General features: G+C 50.6%; 1 protein-coding gene across 1 annotated transcript in view; it reads right to left on the bottom strand.

Moving 5' to 3' along the window:
* Positions 1–369: 369 nt before the first annotated feature.
* RPS6KA1 (ribosomal protein S6 kinase A1) overlaps positions 370–21,996 on the bottom strand; it is a 38,532-nt gene continuing 16,905 nt past the window's right edge. The window contains exons 3-22 of the mRNA XM_007935777.2: positions 21,561–21,677; positions 21,299–21,380; positions 19,324–19,404; positions 19,067–19,146; positions 17,903–18,009; positions 17,049–17,086; positions 16,553–16,695; positions 16,086–16,156; positions 15,726–15,814; positions 14,777–14,841; positions 14,415–14,517; positions 12,805–12,935; positions 11,463–11,588; positions 11,171–11,260; positions 10,634–10,792; positions 2,616–2,777; positions 2,335–2,411; positions 1,950–2,067; positions 859–996; positions 370–492 (exon numbers count right to left, since the gene is read on the bottom strand). Of these exons, the coding sequence (XP_007933968.1) occupies positions 370–492; positions 859–996; positions 1,950–2,067; positions 2,335–2,411; positions 2,616–2,777; positions 10,634–10,792; positions 11,171–11,260; positions 11,463–11,588; positions 12,805–12,935; positions 14,415–14,517; positions 14,777–14,841; positions 15,726–15,814; positions 16,086–16,156; positions 16,553–16,695; positions 17,049–17,086; positions 17,903–18,009; positions 19,067–19,146; positions 19,324–19,404; positions 21,299–21,380; positions 21,561–21,677 (2,100 nt within the window). The remainder of the gene's footprint in view (positions 493–858; positions 997–1,949; positions 2,068–2,334; positions 2,412–2,615; positions 2,778–10,633; positions 10,793–11,170; positions 11,261–11,462; positions 11,589–12,804; positions 12,936–14,414; positions 14,518–14,776; positions 14,842–15,725; positions 15,815–16,085; positions 16,157–16,552; positions 16,696–17,048; positions 17,087–17,902; positions 18,010–19,066; positions 19,147–19,323; positions 19,405–21,298; positions 21,381–21,560; positions 21,678–21,996) is intronic.

Raw genomic sequence — 21,996 nt, 5'->3', positions numbered from 1 at the left:
GAGTCCCAGGCACACAGAGCCCTTGCATGACTCAGTGCCCCTCCCAGGCTGTACGGGCTACTTCTGCTCCAGAAAGGCAAAATCTTGTAAAAATCCATCGTGGTTGATGCCATTTTTTCCCTTAAAAAAAGATGAAGAGTTTGTACAGTGGATCAATTTCAACCAGCAGAGCTTGAGCCAAGAAGAGTCCATCCTGGGAAAGGAGAAGGCACTTCTAACACCCTCACTGGGGGTGATCTGGGCTGGCTGCTTCCTGGATCCCTCGGGGCTCCAGCTCCCTCTGGCCTTGCGACTCAGGCCTGTTCCCTCTGGGAAGTATGCTGCCTCCTTTGAGCTAGCACCGCCTTGTGGCCTGCACACACTGGCCCCTCACAGGGTGGTGGACGGTAGCTTCCTCACCCGCCGCTGGGCCAGGATAGATGATTCAATGGGCTTTAGCTGAGGAGTGGGTTTGGAGCTATTGAGTGCAGAGTACGTGGCTGCCATGGCTCCCTGAGAGGAAAAGAAGGAGGTCAGTTCACCAGATGGGCATGCTCCGGGCCGGGCCAGCCCTCCCTGTGTTCCAACGACCTCCTCATCCCACAGCCGACCCAGCCCACTGTTAATCTAGCCTTGGTGGTCCTTCATGTCCATTGGTCCTGGGGTCTTCCAAGGTCAGGGGCTCCCCTACAACTATAGTCAGTAAGTGCAGTGTTGATACTGCTTTATATTAGACTGGGGCTCCCTGAGGACAGGGCTGTGTCTTCTTTTCCTCTGTCCCACCTGATGGTGCCTGGCACAGACATGGTATCTCTTTGTCTCTGTCATCCCAATTCCCTGGCCATGGGAACCTTGGCCTGAACCCCCACATGCCCATACCTTCACAAGCTGCAGGTCCTGGTGGGAGAGCTGGCTCTGGGGGAGCTTGTCTTTCTGGGTGATCCATGGGTGCTGAAGAACCTGCTTGGCTGTGAGGCGCTGGTGGGGGTCTACATGTAGCATCTTGGATACCAGGTCCTAGTGACATAGTGGTTAAGGAGGTTGGTGGGGAAGGTCAGGGGGGAGCAGATAGCTGTGCCCCACTGACAGGGAATGAGCAAGGCAACCAGGCCTCACCATTTTCTACCCACACCTTCACAAAAGCCCGTGATTCGCCACACTCCCAAGACTGGACTATGTATTCCTTCCACCGGCCTTTGCTGCTGCAGAAACGTCTTCCTGGAACACTCTTCCCTTTCTACTTTACCTTTAAGAAATTATGTGGTAAGGTGGTAAGAGCCTAAGGTTTTGGGTCAGGCAGGCTTAGGATCAAAAGCTGTCTCCTCTCTGAGTGCCCTGGGCAAGTTACTTCAGCTCTCTGAGCCCCAGTTCCCCTCTAAGAACAGAGAAAATACTTGCCTTACAATGTTCATAAAGGGCTCGGCTCCAGTGCCTGGTACAGAAGTTCCCCATAACTGAAAACTACTGCTAATATTGGAGCTCTGATGGCACGGTGCCAAAGGCATTTGTAACCAGAAGGTTAGCTAATACTGAAAGCTCAAATGTTCCCTCCTCTGAGAAGGCTTTTCTGCATGGTCTGGTCAGTTGCTCTGTTCTGTGCTTCCACTGCCCATACCCATGGCCAAGAGGATCCACTCTCTGCTGCAGGGCATCTCTGTTCCTTGTATGCAAGCTTTTATCTCCCACCACACCATGTTCCACGAGGCAGAGGCTGTCACTGACGCAGCCCTCTGTTCCCCATAGGACCCACATGCAGGAAGGCCCAGTGAATGATCACTGAGTGATCAGTAAGGTAGGGGTAAGGGGTGGGTGGTGGTCTAGGAATCTTTCACTTTGAGAAATATAGCAATAGGGCCTTGTAGAACACTCTACTTGGAGAAATGACATCACCTGTTCACCAACTGGTCAAATCCTGAGACAGGATGCTGTATACCCCCCTAAAGGAATCTGGTCCAGGTCTTCAGACCCACCTTGGCTGTTTCTGAAACCGTGTTCCAATTTCCCCCACTGAGGGTAAACTTCCCACTACCGATCCGTGTCAGGATTTCCTCTGGTGTGTCACTTGGTCCATTGGCAAATGGAGTGTATCTGGGGAAAACACAGGCAAAGCTTCTGGCCTCAATTCTGTAGGTAGAGGCGGATGGTGTGTATCTCCCACTCAGAGTGGGTACTTTCAAGGGCAATATCTTCCTCCTCCAGGAAGAATTCCTAAAGGCAGGGCCATCTCTCTATCCTCAGACCCTGTGAGGGCAGGGCTGAATCTCTCATATCACACAAGCACGACCACTCTCTGAACACTGGGGCTGGAAGGGGTGAGGGGTTTAGGAGGGGAGCTCAGGCCAGCAGGACACTCACCCAGCCAGCATGGTATACAGCAGAATGCCCAGGCTCCAGATGTCACAGCCTTCATCGTAGCCCTGGCGCTTCAGCACCTGGCAGGGAGGTCAGTCTGAGGGGCAGTGGAAGGTGGGCCCATATGACAAGCATTCTAGCTATGTGCTGGATCCTCCCTTAGTGCCTGAGCCAAGGCCATAGGAGTTGGAGTCCTGGATCACTGTGGGACCTTTGGAAGAGGGCACAAGGGCTCTGGTGCCAGGGGCCCTCACTCCTGTACCTGAGGAGGCCAGGTAACTCACCTCAGGTGCCACAAAGTTGGCAGTGTAGCAAGGTGTCATAAGGAGTCCATTCTCAGCCCGCAGCTGCTTGGCAAAGCCAAAGTCGCAGATGCGCAGGCACTCGGGGTTCCCTGATTCGTCCACATAAAGGATGTTGCTGGGCTTGAGGTCCCTGTGTACAACCTGGGGACAGAGGGCTGGGTCATTCTCAATGTGGGGAGACTACTAGTGGTCCAGGTCACTGCCAGGGATGGGAAAGTTAGGAAGACGGGTCCCCAGAACCCAAAAGGGGGGTAAGGGGCTGAAATAGGAGCCCTTGGTGCTGCTGGCACTGCCCACTTGAAATTTCTATATAGATGTCTACAAGGTACCTGTCTACAACTGAACTCCTAACATTCCTCCTTGAACCTGCTTGTCACACAATCTTACCTAATGGTAACTCTGTCTTTCCTGTTGCTCAGACCAAAATCTTAGGATCTTTTAAGTTTTTATTGCATATGTATAATACAAAGTTGCCATTTTAATACTTTTAACATGTACAATTCAGTGAATTAATTACATTCATCATGCTATTCAACCATTAGTGTCATTTTTTTTAAATTTTTTTTCCCCTTATATCCCTCAATCAACCCATCAGCAAACTGTTGTCTCTACCATTAAAATATATTCAGAGCCCAACCATTTCTCAGCCTCTATCGGCAGCACTCTGAACCCAGATACTGTCATCCCTCCCCTGGATTACTGCAATCAACACCAGGAAGTTTCCACCCTTATCTCCTATAGCTGTTCTCAACAAAGAAGTCAGATCCTGTCACTCTCTGGCTTGAAACCCTCCAAGTCTTCCCCTCTAAAGAGAAAAGCCCTTACAGTGGCCTGTGTAGCCCCACCTGATCTCTCCACAGGTACTTCTTGGGCATCTCTCAATTTCTCCTTTTCTCTCATCTCAATCCATCAGCACCAACTCACGTCTAGTACGCTCTCACTTTTTAGCTTCAAACCCATTCAATGCCTTAGATCAGAGACCACCTTTCGTGCCTAAATGACTGACAGGATGATTAAATCACATCACTCCTTGGTCAAAACCCTTCAGTGGCTCCCTTCTGCTTAAGATAAAGGCCAAAGTCTATCTTAGGATAGGAGGCTCAGCCACTCATTCCAGCCTCACTGCCTACTGCCTCCCTTCAGGTGTCCCGAACTCAGACCACTGGGGACTCTTTTGACCATAACCATACCATGTCTGTTTGGGAAGCACCTGTTCCCCTCCAGCCACCAGCGCAGGGCCTAGCACAGATCGAGTACAAAGTGAACACTCATGCAATGAACCAAGGGATTAGACATCTGGAACACAACACAGAGGCCTTGCAGGTCAGAGGAGCTGAGTCTTGAAGATTACTTAGCTTGGTAGAGATGACCCTTTCACAGCCCCGACTAAGCTCCGACTCCTCCAGCAGTTGCTCATGGGCAGGCAGGCTGGAGGGCAGACATGGCCCAACCCAGTCTACTGCTACAGAGGGAAGGGTGCCAGGCTGACAAGGGGGAAGGCGCTACACTGGCAGCGTGGCCCCAAAGAAGGGCTTTCTGGAGAAGCCCTTCTGGAGGCAACATTTGGCCAGCACCTTGGGCTCTCTCCTTCCTAATATACTTGCATGGCCCAGGCCCCTGGAAATGTGGACTCTTCTCTTTTCCCTGCAGAGGGCACAGTCAAGCTTCTAGAAGTCAGGGATGCTCAGGGTGGCTGAGGATGCCAACTGTTCTGTCCAAGGGATCTTCCCCTCTTACAGAGTACTTTCCTGGTCATGATCTCATTACACTACAGGAAGTGGGTAGGGCAGGGGTTACTAGCTCCACATACAGAGGAGGAAACTGAAGCTCTGAGAGAGAACTGACTTGCTCATGGCAAGTTTTGACCTTAATTCCACAATCTTTCCAGTTTAGTGTGGCACAAATGACATTTTTTGCACACAGATGTGGCAGTTTTCAACCCTATCCTGCCCTAACATAAGAAAATGACACACTCCCATGGGTAACTATGGCTCCTCATGGCAGGTGTAAGAGTATTAGGATGGCAGGGTAAGCACAGCTTGAAAAGCCCCCCAGTGATTCTGACACCTGCCCTCCAGGTGTGTGTGGGGAGGGGGGGAGGGGAGAATATATTCTCACATCTCACCGCACTGAAGAGTGCAACGGGCAGCACAGGGAGTGAAGCCAGGCTCAGTGTGAACCACAGCCAGCAGAGAGCACGGCCCCATCTAAAGGGGACAGACACAACACAGCACCAGCTGACAGACACCACATTGCAACTCACCTAGTTTTTCAAAAGCAGCCAAATTACAAAGTAAGAAAAAACCTTCACCTTGGAGGCCAAACAAAATATACTGCAGTCAAATGTAGCCACTGAGTCAACAACCCATGACTTCTGGTTGTGACTTCAGGCATGGAGTAAGGCAGGTCAGAGGGTGCATCCTGGCTTCACCATTAGTAGCTGTGTGGCCCCTGGGCATTTCACTTCACCTATCTAGCCCTCAGTTTTCTCACTTTTAAAATGGGGCTGATAAGAGCTCAGCCCCCAGGATATCCAAAAGGAAGAGCGTATTAGTTAGAGCACTAGGAATGTTTAGGACAGGGCTTAGGAAATGGCACTGTGTCCCAGCAACTCCAGAACTGCCTGGGGCTGAACCCTCCATCAAGCTGGATGTTAAGACAGAGTGACTGCTTGTTAAGAAGCATTTACAAATGAGAGGACAAGAAATTACTTCTTATCCATGGCAGCATCTAATCACATGCACACATTAAAAGCACAGACTCTGGAGCTAGACTAGCTAAGAGACTTCAGGTAAGTTCCTTAAGCTTCCTCAGAAGGAAAATTGGGCAATCTATTTTTGTAGAGATACCGCCAAGGAAGGGGTTGCTATGAGTCAGATCCCACTTGACGATGGTCAGTTTTTGAGTGAGCCTCAGTTTCCTTATAGGAGCTCTGGTAGCGTAGTGCCTAAGGCACTTGACTGTTACCCAGAAGGCTGGAGGTTCAAACCCACCAGCCACTCCTCGGAAGGAAGGTTGGGCAATCTCCTTCCGTAGTGATACTGCCTCGGAAACCCAAGGAGGGGTCACTATGAGTCAGATCTGACTCGAAGGCACATAACAACAACAGTTTAGAATGGGGATAATGATAGTACCTTTTTCATAGGTTTGTTGGAACAGTTAAATGAGGGAACATGTAAAGTGCTTAGAAAGCTGGCTGGCTCTGCTTTACGGTGTCTGCTGCCAGCAGCAGCAGCAGCTTTGGCATCATCAGCATCATCAGAGGATGTGCATTTAGGACCAGCCAAAAAAAAAAAAAAAAGGTGAAGTTGTTTTATGTGAATCATCTGGTTAAACAGAGAAGCCAAGGCTGACTTTCTCGTGAGTCCTCAACTCAAAGGCTATTCTCAAACTGGTATGATAGGGCCGTAATAGAAACAACCAGGAGGGGCTAGGGGCCCGATAGGCTCCACATATTAAAGAACTCCTGCAAAGTGATACGAAGAAGGCAGACAATCCAATCAAAAATGGACAAGAGACTTGAATAGGCATTTCATAAAGAGGTTGCCCACACAGCCAATAAACACTTGAAGAGCTACTCAGCTTCATTAGTCATCAGGGAAATGCAAATTAAAACCGCAATGAGATACCACTTCACACTTACCAGAATGACTATGATTAAAGATACGGAAAATACCAAGTGCTGGTAAGTACCAGAACCCTCTGATGGTCCTGGTGGGAGTGTACATTGGTAAAACCACATCAGAAAACTGGTTGGCAATATCTACTATAGATGAACATATACATACACTATAACCCAGCAATTAATTCTACTCCTAGAGATACACACAAAATGAAAATGGACACATATTCACCAAAAGACAGGAACAGCACAGCAGCGTCATTTGTAACAGTCACACACTGGTAACAACCCCATGTCCATCGACAACAGAATGGACAATTAATTAAATCATGGCCTGTTTATATAGCAGACTACTACCCAACAACAAAAAGGAATAACTGCAACCACACATGACAATACGGGTGAGTCTGAGAGACAATACTGGGCAACAGAAGCCAGATACAAAAGTCAGCTCAGAATGGTTACCCTTCGGTGGAGGCAGGGACTGCCAGGGGCACAAGAGGACTCTGGAAGAACCGGAAATGCTTCTTCTCTTGATCAGGGTGCTGTTCATATGGGTGTATTCACTTTTTGAAAACTTACTGACTTATACATTGTGATTTGTGTACTTTTCTGTGTTTATACTTCAGTAAAAAGATGATGTTAAATCAAAAAAGGGGCCCCAGTAGTCCCAGCTCCCTGGTTACCCTTCCCAGCTCTCAGCTCTGGTGGGATTCTCAGCTTTTAGACCACAGCTACCACTGATGCCTAATCAGCCCAGAGGATCTCCTTCCAGATACTTAACAGGAAGAGCTTCCCCATTTCCTCATCATCTTCCCCTGGTACTTGGAAAGGGCCAGGGACTTTGCAGACTCACAGACTCTTGGCTTTGGGAATGAGAAAAGTTCTTCCAACAACATACCCTTTACACTGACTGTCCTATCTTGGAGCTTGCAACCCGGGGGAAGGGGCCACCACTTTTGGAGTGGTGCATTACTGCAAGTTCTTCATTGCTCTGAGCCCTCTGTGACCTACCAATAACAATGATTCTAGCTCTTTCCTCTAAACCTTCTTGGGGGTAACTTTAACTAGTATCCGCTTGAGAACAAAACAGGAAAAGGAAACAAACTTACTGTCTGACCTGGACATGTTTAAATGTGAGACTGTTTGCACTGGCCATGGCAAAAACCAAAGCCACTCCAAATATGACCGCTGAAAGCACATGTGGTAACCAAGCGGAAACTCTGCTTCCCAGGTGTTCTTGTCAGAAAAGAATTCCCCTCAATAAATTCGATAGAGTTAGACACTGCCATTTTGCAAAACGTCATGAAATAATTCATTCAGGCAAAGAGCCTCAAAGGATGAAACCGTTATATATGAAAGGCTGCTGAGGGTCCTGTCAGTGAGGGGACCACGCTGTTGCCACTTGATATCACGAATGGGGGCAAAGTGGCACGGTGTGCTCACTGCTGTGATGCACTCACCATGAGAGTGTTCTGAAGCCCTCCTCCCCAAGAAAGGTACAACTAAATCTAATGAAGACTTCAGAGCAACTTGTAGTTGACAGGAAATACACAGGCCATAGAAGAATGATTTAAATGATGCCACAAGGAAGCAAACAGACAAATGCAGAATGGCTACATTCCACAGAACAGCTGGTTTCTTTACCAAGTCACTGGCATTAAAAAAGGAAGTGGGCCTGACATGATGTACACATTTCACAAAACTCATCAAAGTGTATCCACTGGATGCAAATTTTACCCTAGTTTTTTTTTTTTTTTAAAAGACACATAAGGGATATATAACTGAATGAAATATGTGGCCTTGAGGGGTCCTGATTCCAATAAACCAACTGCAAAGACATTTTTGAGACAAAAAGGGAAATGTGTCTATAGACTGGATACTATGTGAAAACGAGTCATGGTTAATTTTGTGAGTTGTTATGAAAGAAAATGTTAACTTTTTTTAGAGTTGTTGACATAGGAGTAAGATGATATAAGATCTGGGACATGCTTTAAAATGCTTCAGTTACAGGCATTTATGGGTCAGGTATCCTCTGCAACTTCCTTTCAAATGCATCAGCAAAATAATATGTATTTATATATAGAAAGAGGAGCTCTGGTAGCATAGTGCCTAAGGCACTTGACTGCTAACCAGAAGGCTGGTGGTTCAAACCCACCAGCCACTCCTCGGAAGGAAGATGGGGCAATCTACTTCCATACTGATACTGCCTCAGAAACCCAAGGAGGGGTCGCTATGAGTCGGGGCTGACTCGATGGCAAATAACAACAACAACAATATAGAAAAACAGAGACACAGAGAGAATGGCAAATGTGGCAGACTTAATATTTCATGAATCTAGAAGATCAAGGGTTTTCATTGTACTATTATTCTTTTAACTTCTCTGGGAAAATACTTCATTAAGCAATGACGACAAAGAAAGAGCACAGGGGAGACTGAAGCAAGTGTGGTAAAAGTCCTGACCATTTTTAAATCTGGGTGATGGTTATATGGGTGTCCATTATACTATTCTTCATGGTGTTGTAGATGTTTAAACATTTCTGTAATAAAATATTTTAGAAAGAGTCACACATGGCAATGGTCCAGTCCTATCTCCCCCACATATCTCTCCCCTTATAGGGTATTTACCACAAGCCTGCATGGATCAGGTGCTTTCCCAGGGGCAGGACCTAGCTCATACTTAACCACCCTGGGCAGTGCCAGCTCTTTTAACATGAGTTTGCAGATGAGGAAATGGCTCAGAGAGGTAAAGTGATTTGCCTAACCTCACACAGGTAAGTGAAGAAGCCAGCGCTTAGATGCAAGCCATCAGATGTCAAAGCCTGCATTCTTTTTTATTTCTCTTACATCTGTTCAATAAATTCTAGACGTAAATTCAGTGACACTGATTACATTCTTAAAGTTGTGCAACCATCCTTGCTATCCCTTTCCAAATTGTCCTAGCACCATTAAACATAAACTCAGTGCCTCCTAAGCAAAAATTTCCCATTTCCTCCCTGCTTTCCACCCCTGGTAACCACTAATAATTTTTGATATATATACATTTGCTTATTTCATATAAGTAACATCATATAGTATCTGTCCTTTTGCTACTGACTAATTTTCTTCAGCATGCTTCAAGGTTCATCCACATCGTGGCATCAAGGCAGAGGCTGCATTCTTAACCCCCATGCTGTCTGACCAGAAGCACCCTAAAACATTTCCTTATACAGAGAGAAACTCCCCTAGCTTTACAGTTTATGGCTTTAATACATTGGACAGGACATCTCTACCTCCTTTCAGTTTTGCTGGCCTTGGCCCAAGGTTGCCCAGCACTTATTTGCCTTGTATAACAAAGGTTAGGAGCTCTGGTGGCTTAGTGGCTAAAGCATTTGACTGCTAACCAGAAGGCTGGCGGTTCAAACCCACCAGCCACTCCTCGGAAGGAAGGTTGGGCAATCTACTTCTTTAGTAATACCATCTCGGAAACCCAAGGAGGGGTCACTATGAGTCAGATCTGACACGAAAGCAGTGTATTAGAGTTAGGGTTAGATAATAAAGGTTAAGTTCTGCCACTCGGACCTACGCCTCTTCTACAGCACCTGCTGTGTTTCCAGCAGCTCGTCCTCCTGCATCCACGTCCTCTGCCCCGGCCGGCAGCAGAATCTAGTCATATTTACCTCCCTGACGCCCCACAGTGACCCCACTGCTCCCTGGCTCAACAGCCATCATGACTCCCTCCATCCAAATCCTCCTGCCTGGCATTCTGTCTCCATTCCTTGTTGGCTGTGTGACTCTGGGCAAGTGACCTCCTATCTCTGAGCCTCAGTCTTCTCACCTGTGAAGTGGGGCAAATAATAGCACCTACCCCATAGGGTTGTTATAAAAATCAGGTCAGATAATGTAGAACTTAGAATAGTGGCTGGCATATGTTGTTGTTGTTATGTGCCGTTGAGTCAGACCCGACTCATAGCAACCCCTCCTTGGGTTTCTGAGGCAGTATCACTATGGAACTAGATTGTCCAACCTTCCTTCCAAGGAGTGGCTCATGGGTTTGAACCGCCAGCCTTCTGGTTAGCAGTCAAGTGCCTTAGGCACTATGCTACCAGAGCTCCCCCTGGCTGGCATATACTTGTTACTTAATAAATGTTCTTTTCCACCATTCGGCTTCACTTATCCCTTCTCTTACCTTCCCTCTCTTCCTTTCTCTTTCCTTCCATTATCCACCTACCCACACGCCTGCCTGCCCATCCATCCACCCTTCTATCCACTCATCATAGCCTCCCTGTTTGGGTGAGGACTCCTGCTGTCTACGCCAGCCCATGGTTCTTATATTCTGCCAATGGCAGATCTCTGGCCACACCCCCCTTGCCTCCAGCCCCTGCCCCAGACCTACCCCCTGCGAGTGCAGATATTCCACGGTCTTGCTGATGGTATGCAAGACGAAGCTGGCCTCTCGCTCTGAGAAGAACTTTTGCCGCAGGATCTTGTCCAGCAGCTCCCCGCCCCGCATCAGCTCTGTCACCAGGTACACGTGTTTGCCATCATCATACACCTGCCAGAGACTTCACAGTCAGGCTCCCTCCTGTCAGAGCAGCAGGATGACCCTGCCCAGGATGCTGTGGCCTTGGGCACATGTTCCGCTCTGTGCTTTAGTGGCCCTGCCAAGGGCTTCCCTATCTGGACCTCTATCCTCCCTGGATGGAGGATGCTGGCACTGACCCCCTATGGGGGAGAAAAGCTCTCAGATAATGCCTAAGTCTGGGCTGGAGGGTCTTGGGGTGTGGCCAGACCAGAGGGAACAAGGGTCCTCCTCCTCCTTTCCATGAATCCTGGGAGGAGGACCAGAGGTCCAAGGAATAGAGTTCTGAGAGAAAATTCTGGGTGACTGAGTGCCCTAGTCCACAGCCCAGTCTCAGGGACCTGCACTCACGTCTTTCAGGGTGATGATGTTGGGATGCTGCCCGTACCGCAGAAGAATCTCAATCTCCTCTGAGGGGTCCCGCTTACTCTTGTCAATGACCTGAGGAGAAGGGAGAGTGCATGTGGCAGTAACAGGACAGATCCCAAAGTCCCTCACTGCCATGAAATCCACACTGTGGTCCTGGGGGTCTTAGCTGCACACTTCACCCACCCTATAGCCTCAGGCACCAATCCTCCCCCTACAGGACCTGACTATACTGGCTTCATCGCCAGCCCCACCCAAGCAACCCAAGGAGGCCCACCTTGACAGCATACTCCATATGGGTGGCCTTGTGCACACAGCGCTTACACACAGAATAGGAGCCCACACCGATCGTCTCCTTTACCACGTAGCCATCACTGAAAACCAGGTTCTTTCCGTGGAGTTGCTGTAGGAGATCGAGAGTTGAGGCTGACCCTGCTCCACAATGCCAGGGGTTATCTCCTAGTATCCAAGGTCTTGGCACAGTGGAGACAACACCAGGCAAGAGCCAGGAGGCCTGAAGCAGAGCACTGGCCATGTGACCTTGGGCAAGGACCTACTCCTCTCTGACCTTCACTTTTCTACTCTATACACTGGGCAGGCTTGCTGACTCCCAGGCAGCCTGGGCTGCAGTCTGTGGTCAGAAGGTGGTGGGTGGTGCCGATAACAGAGCTGCAACACACACATTGAAAGGTCTGTGGTTCTTAGAAGTCTGGGAAAGCCTGGAAAGGGCTCAGCAGCCCTGAGTCAGGTCCCAGCTCTGCCACTTACTGTGGCCCTGGCTAAGTTGCCTCCTCCTTCTAGGGAGTCACAGCCCACCTCATATGGTGTCTCAAGGTTCTGAGGCATTAGGATAGCAAATGATTATCTACGGTGCTTAATATGTGCCACACACTATGCTAAGCCCTTGTCATGGGTGACCACATGTCCTTGTTTGCCTTCGCCAGCCCTAGTTTAGGTCTGTTGTCCCAGCACCCATCTGGTTAACATCTATCCTAGACAAAGATGCCTTGGGTTAGAGAATACATTATACAGTCACCTTAACTTTACACATATTAACTCATATAATCCTCACCACAACCCTATGGAGAAGGCTCCATCATTATGCCCATTTTACAGATGAGAAAAGTGAGGCACCATGAGAGTAAGTGAGTCATCCAGAGTGCCTTACCTTGTAAGCTCTGAACCCAGGCAACAGGCTTCAGAGTCTACACTCTTGTTTCTCAACTCCAAATTTTCCATGGAAAGTGTACAAGTAGGAGACAAGTGTAAGGAGATAAAAGCCCCCTCTCACTCATCCTCCACTCAGTGCTCTGACAGCCTCCCCCTGCCCCACCACCCTGGGCACCCTAGGGACCCCTGGCATTTACCCAGGCCCCGAAATGCCCCTGTCCCTGTGCCAGGAACTTTACAGCTATGTGGTCACCCAGTCCTCAGAACCACAGTGTGAGTTAGACACCACTACCTGGCTTCACAAACAGGGAAATGGGCTCAGAGAGGATAGAGGATCTACTGGCTCCACAGTGGCCTCACGGTGTGGACAGAGCCTGTGTTTTCAGCTGTTCTGGCTTCTAGGTTCTAAGTGGAAGAGGACAACGGAGCAGCAGTCCCCTGCCCCTCACCTGTACCACTGCGTGCAGCGGTGCCTGTGTGGCCCGAGGCTTGCCGTCGTCCTCCATCAGGCCAGTGGCCACGAAGCTGAAACCACGAAACAGCTGATGGGCACCAGCACTGGGGGGGATGCCTGGGGAATCTGTAGGGGCAGGAGGGGGATGGGAGCCTGAGGAGGAGCTCCTATCCTGAGGAACCCAGCAAAGGCCTGTGGTGAACCTTGGGAAGGGCCCATCTGTCCCAGGCCCGTGAGCGTATCTATATAATCTGTACAATGGGACCCGCCCAGTCCCAACACCCTAGGAACGTGAAAGATTCCCACATTCGGCCTCCAGCCCAGGCCCAGACACTTCCTCTCCTGCTGGAGCCTCCTCCCCAGCCTCCTCGCCTCAGGTGTGCTGCTCCTTCAGATCCATCCTTCGTACAGCAGCCAAAGGGACGGTTCCAACCACAAATCTGACCACACTGCCACTCCGCTTGTACCTTCAAATGCTCCTCTCTCTCTGCCTTCAGGATAAAGCCCAATCCTTGGTCTGGCAACTGAGGGCCTTGTCATTTGTCCTCCGCTGATCTCTTAATATCCTCTTCCCCTACCCACAGCTCAGCCATGCTGGACTTCTCAGTTCCTTAAAGGAAGGAGCCTCAGAGCCACTGTACATGCTGTTCCCTCTAACTAGATCACTATTCCTTGTCCATCCCCCAAGGCTTAGCATACACATTTTGTCCTCCGAGAAGCCCTGCCTGATGCCACTCCTCTGGCCCCTCACACCCATGTGGATGTACCTATCACGCTGCCCAGGAGCTGTTCTCACGTCTCTGCCTCCACTACAGCCCAGGCCATAGGAGGGCAGGGCCTGGGTCTGTCCTGTCCACCATCATTCTCCCCACACCTGGCACCCAGGAACAATCCAGTACATATTTTTCAGAGAAATGAATAAAGATGAGACAGATTGCTGGAGAAGTGCTGAGCTCCCTGTCATCACCAATGTGCAAGATGCAGTAAAAAATCAACCCCTCTGCTAAAACCTGCCCCTCCCAGAACTAACACCAACAGCTGGTTAGAGATTAGGATTCATCAAGCTCCCTTCCAGAAGTCCCCTCACTGGCTTTTCACAGCAGCCCCAGGAAATGAGTGGGTCTGCGGCTGCACCCACGTTCCAGATGAGCACACTGCGGCCCAGCAGTTAGACCAGCCCAAGCCAATCCCTGCACTTGCCCCTGACCTGGCGGCACTGCTCTCCAGACTGCCAGACTGTCTCCGCTATGTAGTTTTGCTGGGTCAGATTCTTTAGCCTTGACGTGAGTGTGAGCCTGATGTGTTTGGTCTTCCCAGTGGGCTGAAAGATGCCCAGGGCAGGGGTCCTGACTTTTCCATTGTGGCCTCACCCACCCACTCACGCCTACTCCCTCACTGAGACACAAAGAGGCCCACAGAGCCCGGGAGTGGGAGAGTCTGGCAGAGTGAGACCAGGACAAAGAGTTAGAGTCCCAGGGAGGCAGAAACTCACCCACCTGCCTGCCCACACGCCTGGGCCTGCCAGTCTCTGTGTCCCAAGGTACCCTGAATTCCGTTTCCCTCCTGTACCAGCCCAAGATAGACAAACCTAGATAAGGGACGCACCCTTGGGTGTGCGGGATGTGAACTCTGTGTCAAAGTAGAAGGTATCATCGGGTTGAGCCACAGCTGGCTTAAAGGGTGGCTTGATCTCACGACGGTACAGCTTCTGTAAAGCAGAAGGTCACCTTCTTGGGCACCCCACAGCCTGAGCCCACGCAAGAGGCAGTAACAAGTCTAGGGGCTGTAACACCCAGCAGACAGGGGCATACATGTTGCCCTGCAGGAGGCTAGCCCTTGCCTCTAAGGCCATTCTATCACCTTCTGCTCCAGCATCTAAGGCTCTAGTTTGCAGAGGACCCCTATGCCACCCTTCCTGACCCCACTGAAGCCCTAGTCAGGGCCCTGAGGTAGATGGACACACTCACATTCCAGTCAATGGTGGAGTAGAAAACGTGCCGCTTGATTTCCTCTGCTCCATCAGGGCCAGAACCTGCAAGAGTCCAGATGAGGGTGCTACCCATGCACAGACCCTAGACACCACCCTGCCTGCCGAGTGGCCTCACAGTGGGCTGGAGCAGGGAGGGAGAAAGGGACTGCCCTACCCTACGTCCTCTCAGCCATAGGCCCACGTACTGTTGCCTACTCAGCATTTTCTAGTATCTGGAGCCCTTTATGACCAAGGTCCAATGTATTAATGGGAGAAGGAAAGCCCAGAGAGGTTAGGCAACTTATCCATGGCCACACAGTCAGGAGAGAGGCCAGACTTGTTTCAAGATCTCCAAGGGGTCCCCATACCTCACTCAACCCTGGCCTCATCACTATTGCTCTTATCCCATTGCCCTTTCAACCACGAGATGAGTTCTCACTCCATTAGTCCTCAGGGGCCTAGACTGGGTCTTACAAATCCAGTCACTGTCCAAGTGAACCCAGGAGCCAAGTAACCCAGCAGGTACTGAGCACCTCAAATAAATGAGTCTATAAATGGCATTCACAGGACAAATATTTATGGAGGGCCTACTGTGTGCTAGCCAGTGGGACCCAATACAAGTCTAGAACTGGGACCTGGGCCTTCTGACTCCTGAGCTCACTGTATTTCTCTTGCTACAGAAGCCTTGGCAAAGGAGCTGTGTGGGGGCCTCTGTCCTTGTCCCCAGGGGCAGTGGGGATGACTCAGTTCCTGCCTTTCCCCTACACACACAGGTCACCCCCCTCAACTCCATACATGGAGCCAGAAAGCAGGGTGGCCAGCGGCATTGTCTACCCACACAAAGGACAACAGCCCCTTTCAGGCCCAGATGTGGCCCTGTGGCCAAGGCTGCAGATGTACCCTGCTCCCCACCACCACGTCACCTCCCTTGAGCTGGGGCTGCTTACCGAGCCGGTTGGCAGGATTCCGCTTGAACAGAGCCCGCAGGAGGCTCTGGGCTTCTGTGCTCAGAAACTGGGGCATGCCTAGCTTCGCCCTGAAACAGCCCCCAGGTCTCATGAGGGCTGAGCCCCACCTCAGAGGCCCCATCTCCCCTTTGTCTCTCTGTCCAGGTCATCTTGTCTCCCTCAGTCCAGACAAGCCATCCACTAACTCACCTCCCAAAGGCTTTAGGTCCCCTCCCACAGTCCTGGTGGATGAAAAGGGGGCCCTGGAAAGCATGATGCTTAACTCAGAGGAGGGTATTACTGTGTCCCAACTGGTGTGGCAGGGAGACCTTTAGGTACCAGGGAGGGGCTGGTGCTTACTTCAGAATCATTGTCATGGTATCCTTTCGGTCCTTCCCTTGGAAGGGCAGGGAGCCCGTCAGCATCTCAAACTGCCAAGGATAAGGGTCTATTCAGACTCTGGTCCCGGGTGTCCATTCCCCTGGTCTTTTTCCCCAGTGGTACCCTAGGCCACTCTGCTCCATTTCCAGGGTTTCTGCAGGCCTCTTAGGAGTACCAGCTCATCTAGAGCAAGAAATGCATCTGTCCTTCCCCCTTCTGCCAACCCAGACCACCAGGAGCAGCACTAGAGTCCTTAGGCTGGGGACAGGGCCAGTTTTGGGTTAGGAGCAGGAGGCAGAACAAAGCCTGGGATCTTCCCAAGGAAGGAAACCACAGCTGTGTGGAGGGTGAGGCCAGCTTGAGTGTAAGAGGAGAGGGGAGTGCCTAAGAGATCATTAACTCCCTCGATATATACCTGAGTCCTTCAGCCCTGCCTGGGTACTCACCATCAACACCCCATAGGACCACCAGTCTGCACTGTGGGTGTGGCCCTGGCGGTTGACAACTTCGGGGGCCATGTACTCCACTGTCCCACAGAAGGAGTAGGCCTTCTTCTCATGGTCAATGGCCTCCTTGCTCAAGCCAAAGTCTGTGCCAAGAGGACAAGAGGACACATCTTCAGGGGTCAATGGCTTCCCCACTGACAACCATCATACACCCAACCCCCTTCCCCAGAGGCCTGAGGGCATCACCCCATGACACTCAGGAGGAAGCTGAGGCACAGAGAAGTTAGGCGATTTGCCCAAGGATACACAGCCAACAAAGCAGGGAACTGAGATAAAATCCAGGGCATTCCAAGTCTGAGACTTAGGCTCGTGAGCACTTCCCAGTGCCTGGCACAGCCTCTCAGAAGGGATGAGCCCCTTGCACTCAGCCCAGATCCACCAGGAGTCCACTCTGTCCTCCCCCTGGGGCCTAAGGAGACCGGCAACCTCCACTCACCAGTTAGTTTGATGTGGCCTTCTTCATCCAGAAGGATGCTGTAATGGAGAGATGGGAGTCAGGACCCCCAGCTGCGGCACCTTAGCAGGTTGTGGGAACACCATGGGGGCTATAGGGGATAGGCTGGCCCAGAGAAAATGCCCCACTAAGATCTGTCTGATGAATGGGTAGGTGGAGCAGAAGGGATGGTGGCCGCAGGCTCACCTAGTTGAGGACTACATAATCAATCGCGCTGCCAACATCAGGCACTATACAGGTGTGTTACCAACCTTTTTGTGCTAGTCCTTCAAACAACTGTATAAGGTAGTTACTATTATGGTCCCATTTTAATGATGGGAAAACTAAGGCTCAGGGAGGCTAAGGAACTCCTGACAGTCACAGAGCTGGTAGGTGGTAGAGATAGGATTTTAATTCAGGTCTGCCTAACTCTAAAGCCAGATCTCATTTTACTTTACCATCTGCCCCTGGCTCCCAAGTTTTCATCCAAGGGTATTCAGATGTTAAGAAAAATTCTAGAAAGGGCCATTTCTAACCAAAGGCATGAACTTTAATAGCAGCATTTCAAACATCACACTAGATTAATGAAAAAAAAAAAAAAAAAAGGAGGCAGCACCCCTGTATGGATGGTGCCGGCCACTTTATAACAGCAGCACTAGTGATTATGTAGCCGCACCCCTCAAAGTGAACGTGCTGCCACCACTCTATTCCACTCACCCACTCATCAGATAGCCCAAAGGTGGCGGGATGCTCTTGGAGAAAGACACAGCTACTTTCAGAGTGGCCTAGTCCTAGAAGAAGCCCCAGGCCCTGACTGGGTACCCTCCAGGGAGAGTGGGGCTGGGGGCATCACTCACTTCTCAGGCTTTAGGTCTCTGTAGATGATGCCCAGGCTGTGCAGGTGGTCCAGCCCCAAAGCCAGCTCAGCCAGGTAGAACTTCACATCCTCCTCCGTGAACATAACCTGAAACAGGCGGCGGGGGCTTCAGCTGGAATTTCCTCTTCCTCAGAAGATGAGACACTGAGCAGTCAGCAACTTCCTGTCCTGAGGGTCCACTTTGGGGAGGACCCTTGGGGAGCTCAGTGCTGTATCTCCTCCTCTTTATAAAGGGGCTTTGAAGTTTGAAATGACTATACAAGTCACTCCTTGTGACACTGCTTGGAATAGCAAAAGGTGGCAACAGCCCAAGGGCCCAGCAGAAGACTGGAATAAACCATGTCTTCCTCATATAACAGGGCACTACACAACCATAAACTAGAACAAGGACTTTCTCCTTGTTCTGATATGGAACGATCTCCAAGATACACTGTCAAGTGGAAAAAATAAGGTACAGAACAGTGTACACAGAATGATGTTTTTTGTGTAAGACAGTAGGGGTTGGGATTCAGAACATATATCAGATCTGTTTGTGTTTGCCAAAGAAACATGGGAAGGTTAAACAAGAAACCAATAAAACTGTTTACCTATGGGGGGTAGAGGGGACTTGGGTAGGAGCAAGACTTCTCGATGAGTATTTTTCTTTTGAATCATGTAAATGTATTACCTATTCAAGCATTAAAATAAAATTTTAAAAATTAAAAAAAAAAAAAAAAAAACCAACGTTGGCTGTCTTTAAAGTTTGAGTTGCATTAACAGTCCTATTTTTATATCTGGTTCAAATCCTTTTGGTTAACAAGTGGGATAAGAACGTTAGAGCTTCTAGCTTTCTGGGTGGATTTGGGCTTCTCTATCCTCACACAGCCCTAGGAAAATGGAGGTGGAGAGAGGATAGTACTCTCAGCTCCCTGGAGTCAGGGCAGCATCAAAATCTAGGGCCTGACTCTCCATAGCCCATCTCAGGGAAACTCTCAGAGACTTTGCCAGGGCTCTGTTCCAGGGTGGGTGATGTTTTCAGGGTAAGGGGCTGTTAGGCAGGCCTGGATGGTCTCAGGTCCTGGCCACTGGCAGGGCCCTGGGATGGCAGGCTTCTTTTTCCCCCAGCTCCATCCTAGGGTCCCCTGGCAGTGGGATGTTGGCTCACCTCCTTCGAGAGCCGTGTGAAGAGGTCCCCGCCACGCAGGAAGTCCAGAATGAGATAGAGCTTGCCCTCGGTCTGGAAGGCTGGGGAGAGGGGAAAGGGCAATGGTGGAGCCAGCCAGGCCTGAGAACCTACTCCCTCTCCCTGCTCCCTGCTCTCTTGGCTGCCTGATGGGAGGTGACACAAGATACAGGGAGGGCAGCAGCCCAGAGGGCAGGGTGAAGGCTTGTGGGCAGGGCAGGAGGGGTCTGTGGTCTCACCATAGTGCAGCTTCACCACAAATGGGTGGTTGACATCAGCCAGGATGTCTCTCTCCATCTTGGTCCGGACACGGTCACGCACTGGCCAGAGGAGAAAAGTGGTCATGCTAGAGCCCTCCCAAGAATCCAACTACCCAACAGAGCCATTCCCCAAACTCTGGCTAAGAAGGGCCCTCCTTTCTACTTGTTACTTCAGGTCTGAGCTTCCAGAACTCTCGCACCCAGGGCTTTGTGGACACTTTAGGGACACTCAATTTTCGGGTTTCTTCCTTCTCAGTCTGTTTTTGGCCCCTTGGCCTGCTCCTTGCCCTGACCTCTCACGCAGTGCCTAAGGGTGGGCCCTTGGCCCTCTGCTTATCTCTAGCCCTCTGTCCCACCACACCCCATCAAGGGCCTTCAAATCAGACTGTATGAGCAACTGTTTTCCATATGCCAAGCTCTCTGACCTTCAGGCCTTTGCCCCTGCAGCTCCCTGTATTAGGCCCCTCTTCATCTGGCATAAAAAACCCCCAAATTCCTGTCCACAGGCTGTGAAAGCCCCCTGGGGAGCTGGTTAGGAATGTCGATTCCTAGAGCCTAAAGTCTAGATTCATGGATCTGGGTGGGCACCTCCAATACATTTTTTTTTTTTTTTTAAAGAACAAAAGTTCCCAGGCAATTCTGATCCCCAGTAGGTTAGGACCATTGAATGTGTCTCCTTCTTGGACTCGCCTTCTCCAGGAAGCCTTTCTTAACCTCCTGAGCTGGGTCAGTGTTTCCCCCTTCATTGCACTTTTACCTCCTATTGTCATTTCTATCTCCTTCACTAGACATGACAGGGACCATTCTGGAGATGACTCTTCTAACCACTGGGTTCTAAAAACATCTTGTGTTTTCCTGCCTCTGCTTCTGCTCAGGCTGCTTCTCTTCCCTGGATGCCATTCCTCTACCATTTTCTGTCTGGAGGACTCCTAACTTCCATTTCAAGACACAGCTCAAATGGACACTCCTCAGGTGTCCCCTTGACCTCTGAGCCTTCCCTCTCTAGGGTGCAGCTCTGGAGGTTCTCCTGTGGGCCTCTCCCATCCCCTGGGACATGCAAACTGGTGTCACAGCACTGACTACAGCCTTCCAGGGTCTGTTTAGTTTCTCCCCACTAGCCTAGGAGGCCTTCTCTGGCAGGGACCAAGTCTTTTCATCTTTCTCTGTCCCTCTGGTTCCTGGTATGGATGACTCTTCAGGCTGGTCCAGAGGTACCAGAGCTACCATCACCCCAGATAGCCCTTCATGGACCACAAGACCATAATATCTCTAGGGCCCCCTAGTGCCCCCACTTCTCCTGATCTGTGGCCACACTGGTTCCCAAGCCAATCAAAGCCCAAAGTTCTCTACCAATCATCCTCATACCCCTTGTAAGTGCTCAGAATGCCAGACCTTGGCTCATGCTCCCTCTGAACCTCCGTGCCATCCATCTCCAAGGCTCTGCCTTGACCTCACTCTCCCCTGGCCTGGTCCAGCTGGCTCCCTGGGTTCCTGACTTTTCTCTCATGCCCTTCTCCACCCTGAGCAATGAGGCCAGAGAGGTTCCTCCTGACTTTGCATCATGAAGCAACTTTACTGACAGCTAGAACACCTCTGCCCAACCAACCTGATGTCTCATATTTGAGGGCCACCCAGCCCACAACAAATACACTGAATTTGTCCCACTACTGCCTTCTAGGCATTCATCTTCAGCCTCAGTCATTGGCACTTGGCTTTGGGAGTGAAGGGGGGATGAGATGGAGGGGTAGGATTAATATTTTAAAGTCCTGCCTTCTCAGTGGGCCTTGTCTTCCCATCAAGTGGGATGGGATGGGGCCAATTTCTCCTCCTTCAGACTAGGTGCTCCTTAGAACAGAGCTACATCCCCCATCTTACCCAAGTCCTTAAGGACTAGGCCGTCTCTGTCAACCCTGCACCCACCCTGGGCTCACACAGGGAGCGACTTCTTACTCACCTTTCAGGGTTGCCTTCTTCAGCACCTTCATGGCATACAGATGCCCATTGTCAGGCCGGGTGACCTTCCGCACCAGGAAGACCTGGGAATGCAGCCAGGAAAAAGCCCATCAACCTTTGGCCCCAATTCCTTGAGGCCCAAAGTGACCCTCATCTCTGTGATCCCAGAAATGATTCCTCATCCACTGGGCCCTGAGGTGACCTCCCACCTCCCACCTCTGAATGGCCAATGCTACCCTTTCAGCTATAGGCTCAGAACTCACTTTGCCAAAGGATCCCTGGCCCAGAACCTTAAGGAGCTCAAAATGGGATGGGTCAGCCTTCTCAGAGCCAGCCTTGACGTGGTGCGTGATGGAGATCTCCTTGAGAATGCCTTCATCCTGGTGGGGAGACAAGGGTCAGTGGGTGTGGTGGGCCCTACCCAGGGCAGTACAGGACATGTCCCCCAAATCCAAGTCCATTCCCACCAGATTTCAGCAGACAGGACCTCACAGGCTCAACCAGATAGCTACCCTAACAGGGCCAGCCTCCAGCTCATCAATACAAAAGGGCCTCCAAGGCCAGGGAGGGTCAAACCACCAAGGCGCTCCTATTCTCCTGCTGCTCTGGCCTGGGATGCCCAGGCATGGCCAGGAGGGAATCTCCCAACCCCAAGCTCTGGCTGAGGCCCATAGGCCTGACCCAGCCCTCCCTGTGGGC

This window comes from Orycteropus afer, unplaced genomic scaffold (assembly GCF_000298275.1).
Source record: "Orycteropus afer afer isolate SDZICR_OR568_19922 unplaced genomic scaffold, OryAfe1.0 scaffold00031, whole genome shotgun sequence".
NCBI lineage: Eukaryota > Metazoa > Chordata > Mammalia > Tubulidentata > Orycteropodidae > Orycteropus > Orycteropus afer.
The sequence above is the reverse complement of the archived record's forward strand: the minus strand, read 5'-3'. Positions and strand labels throughout refer to the sequence as shown.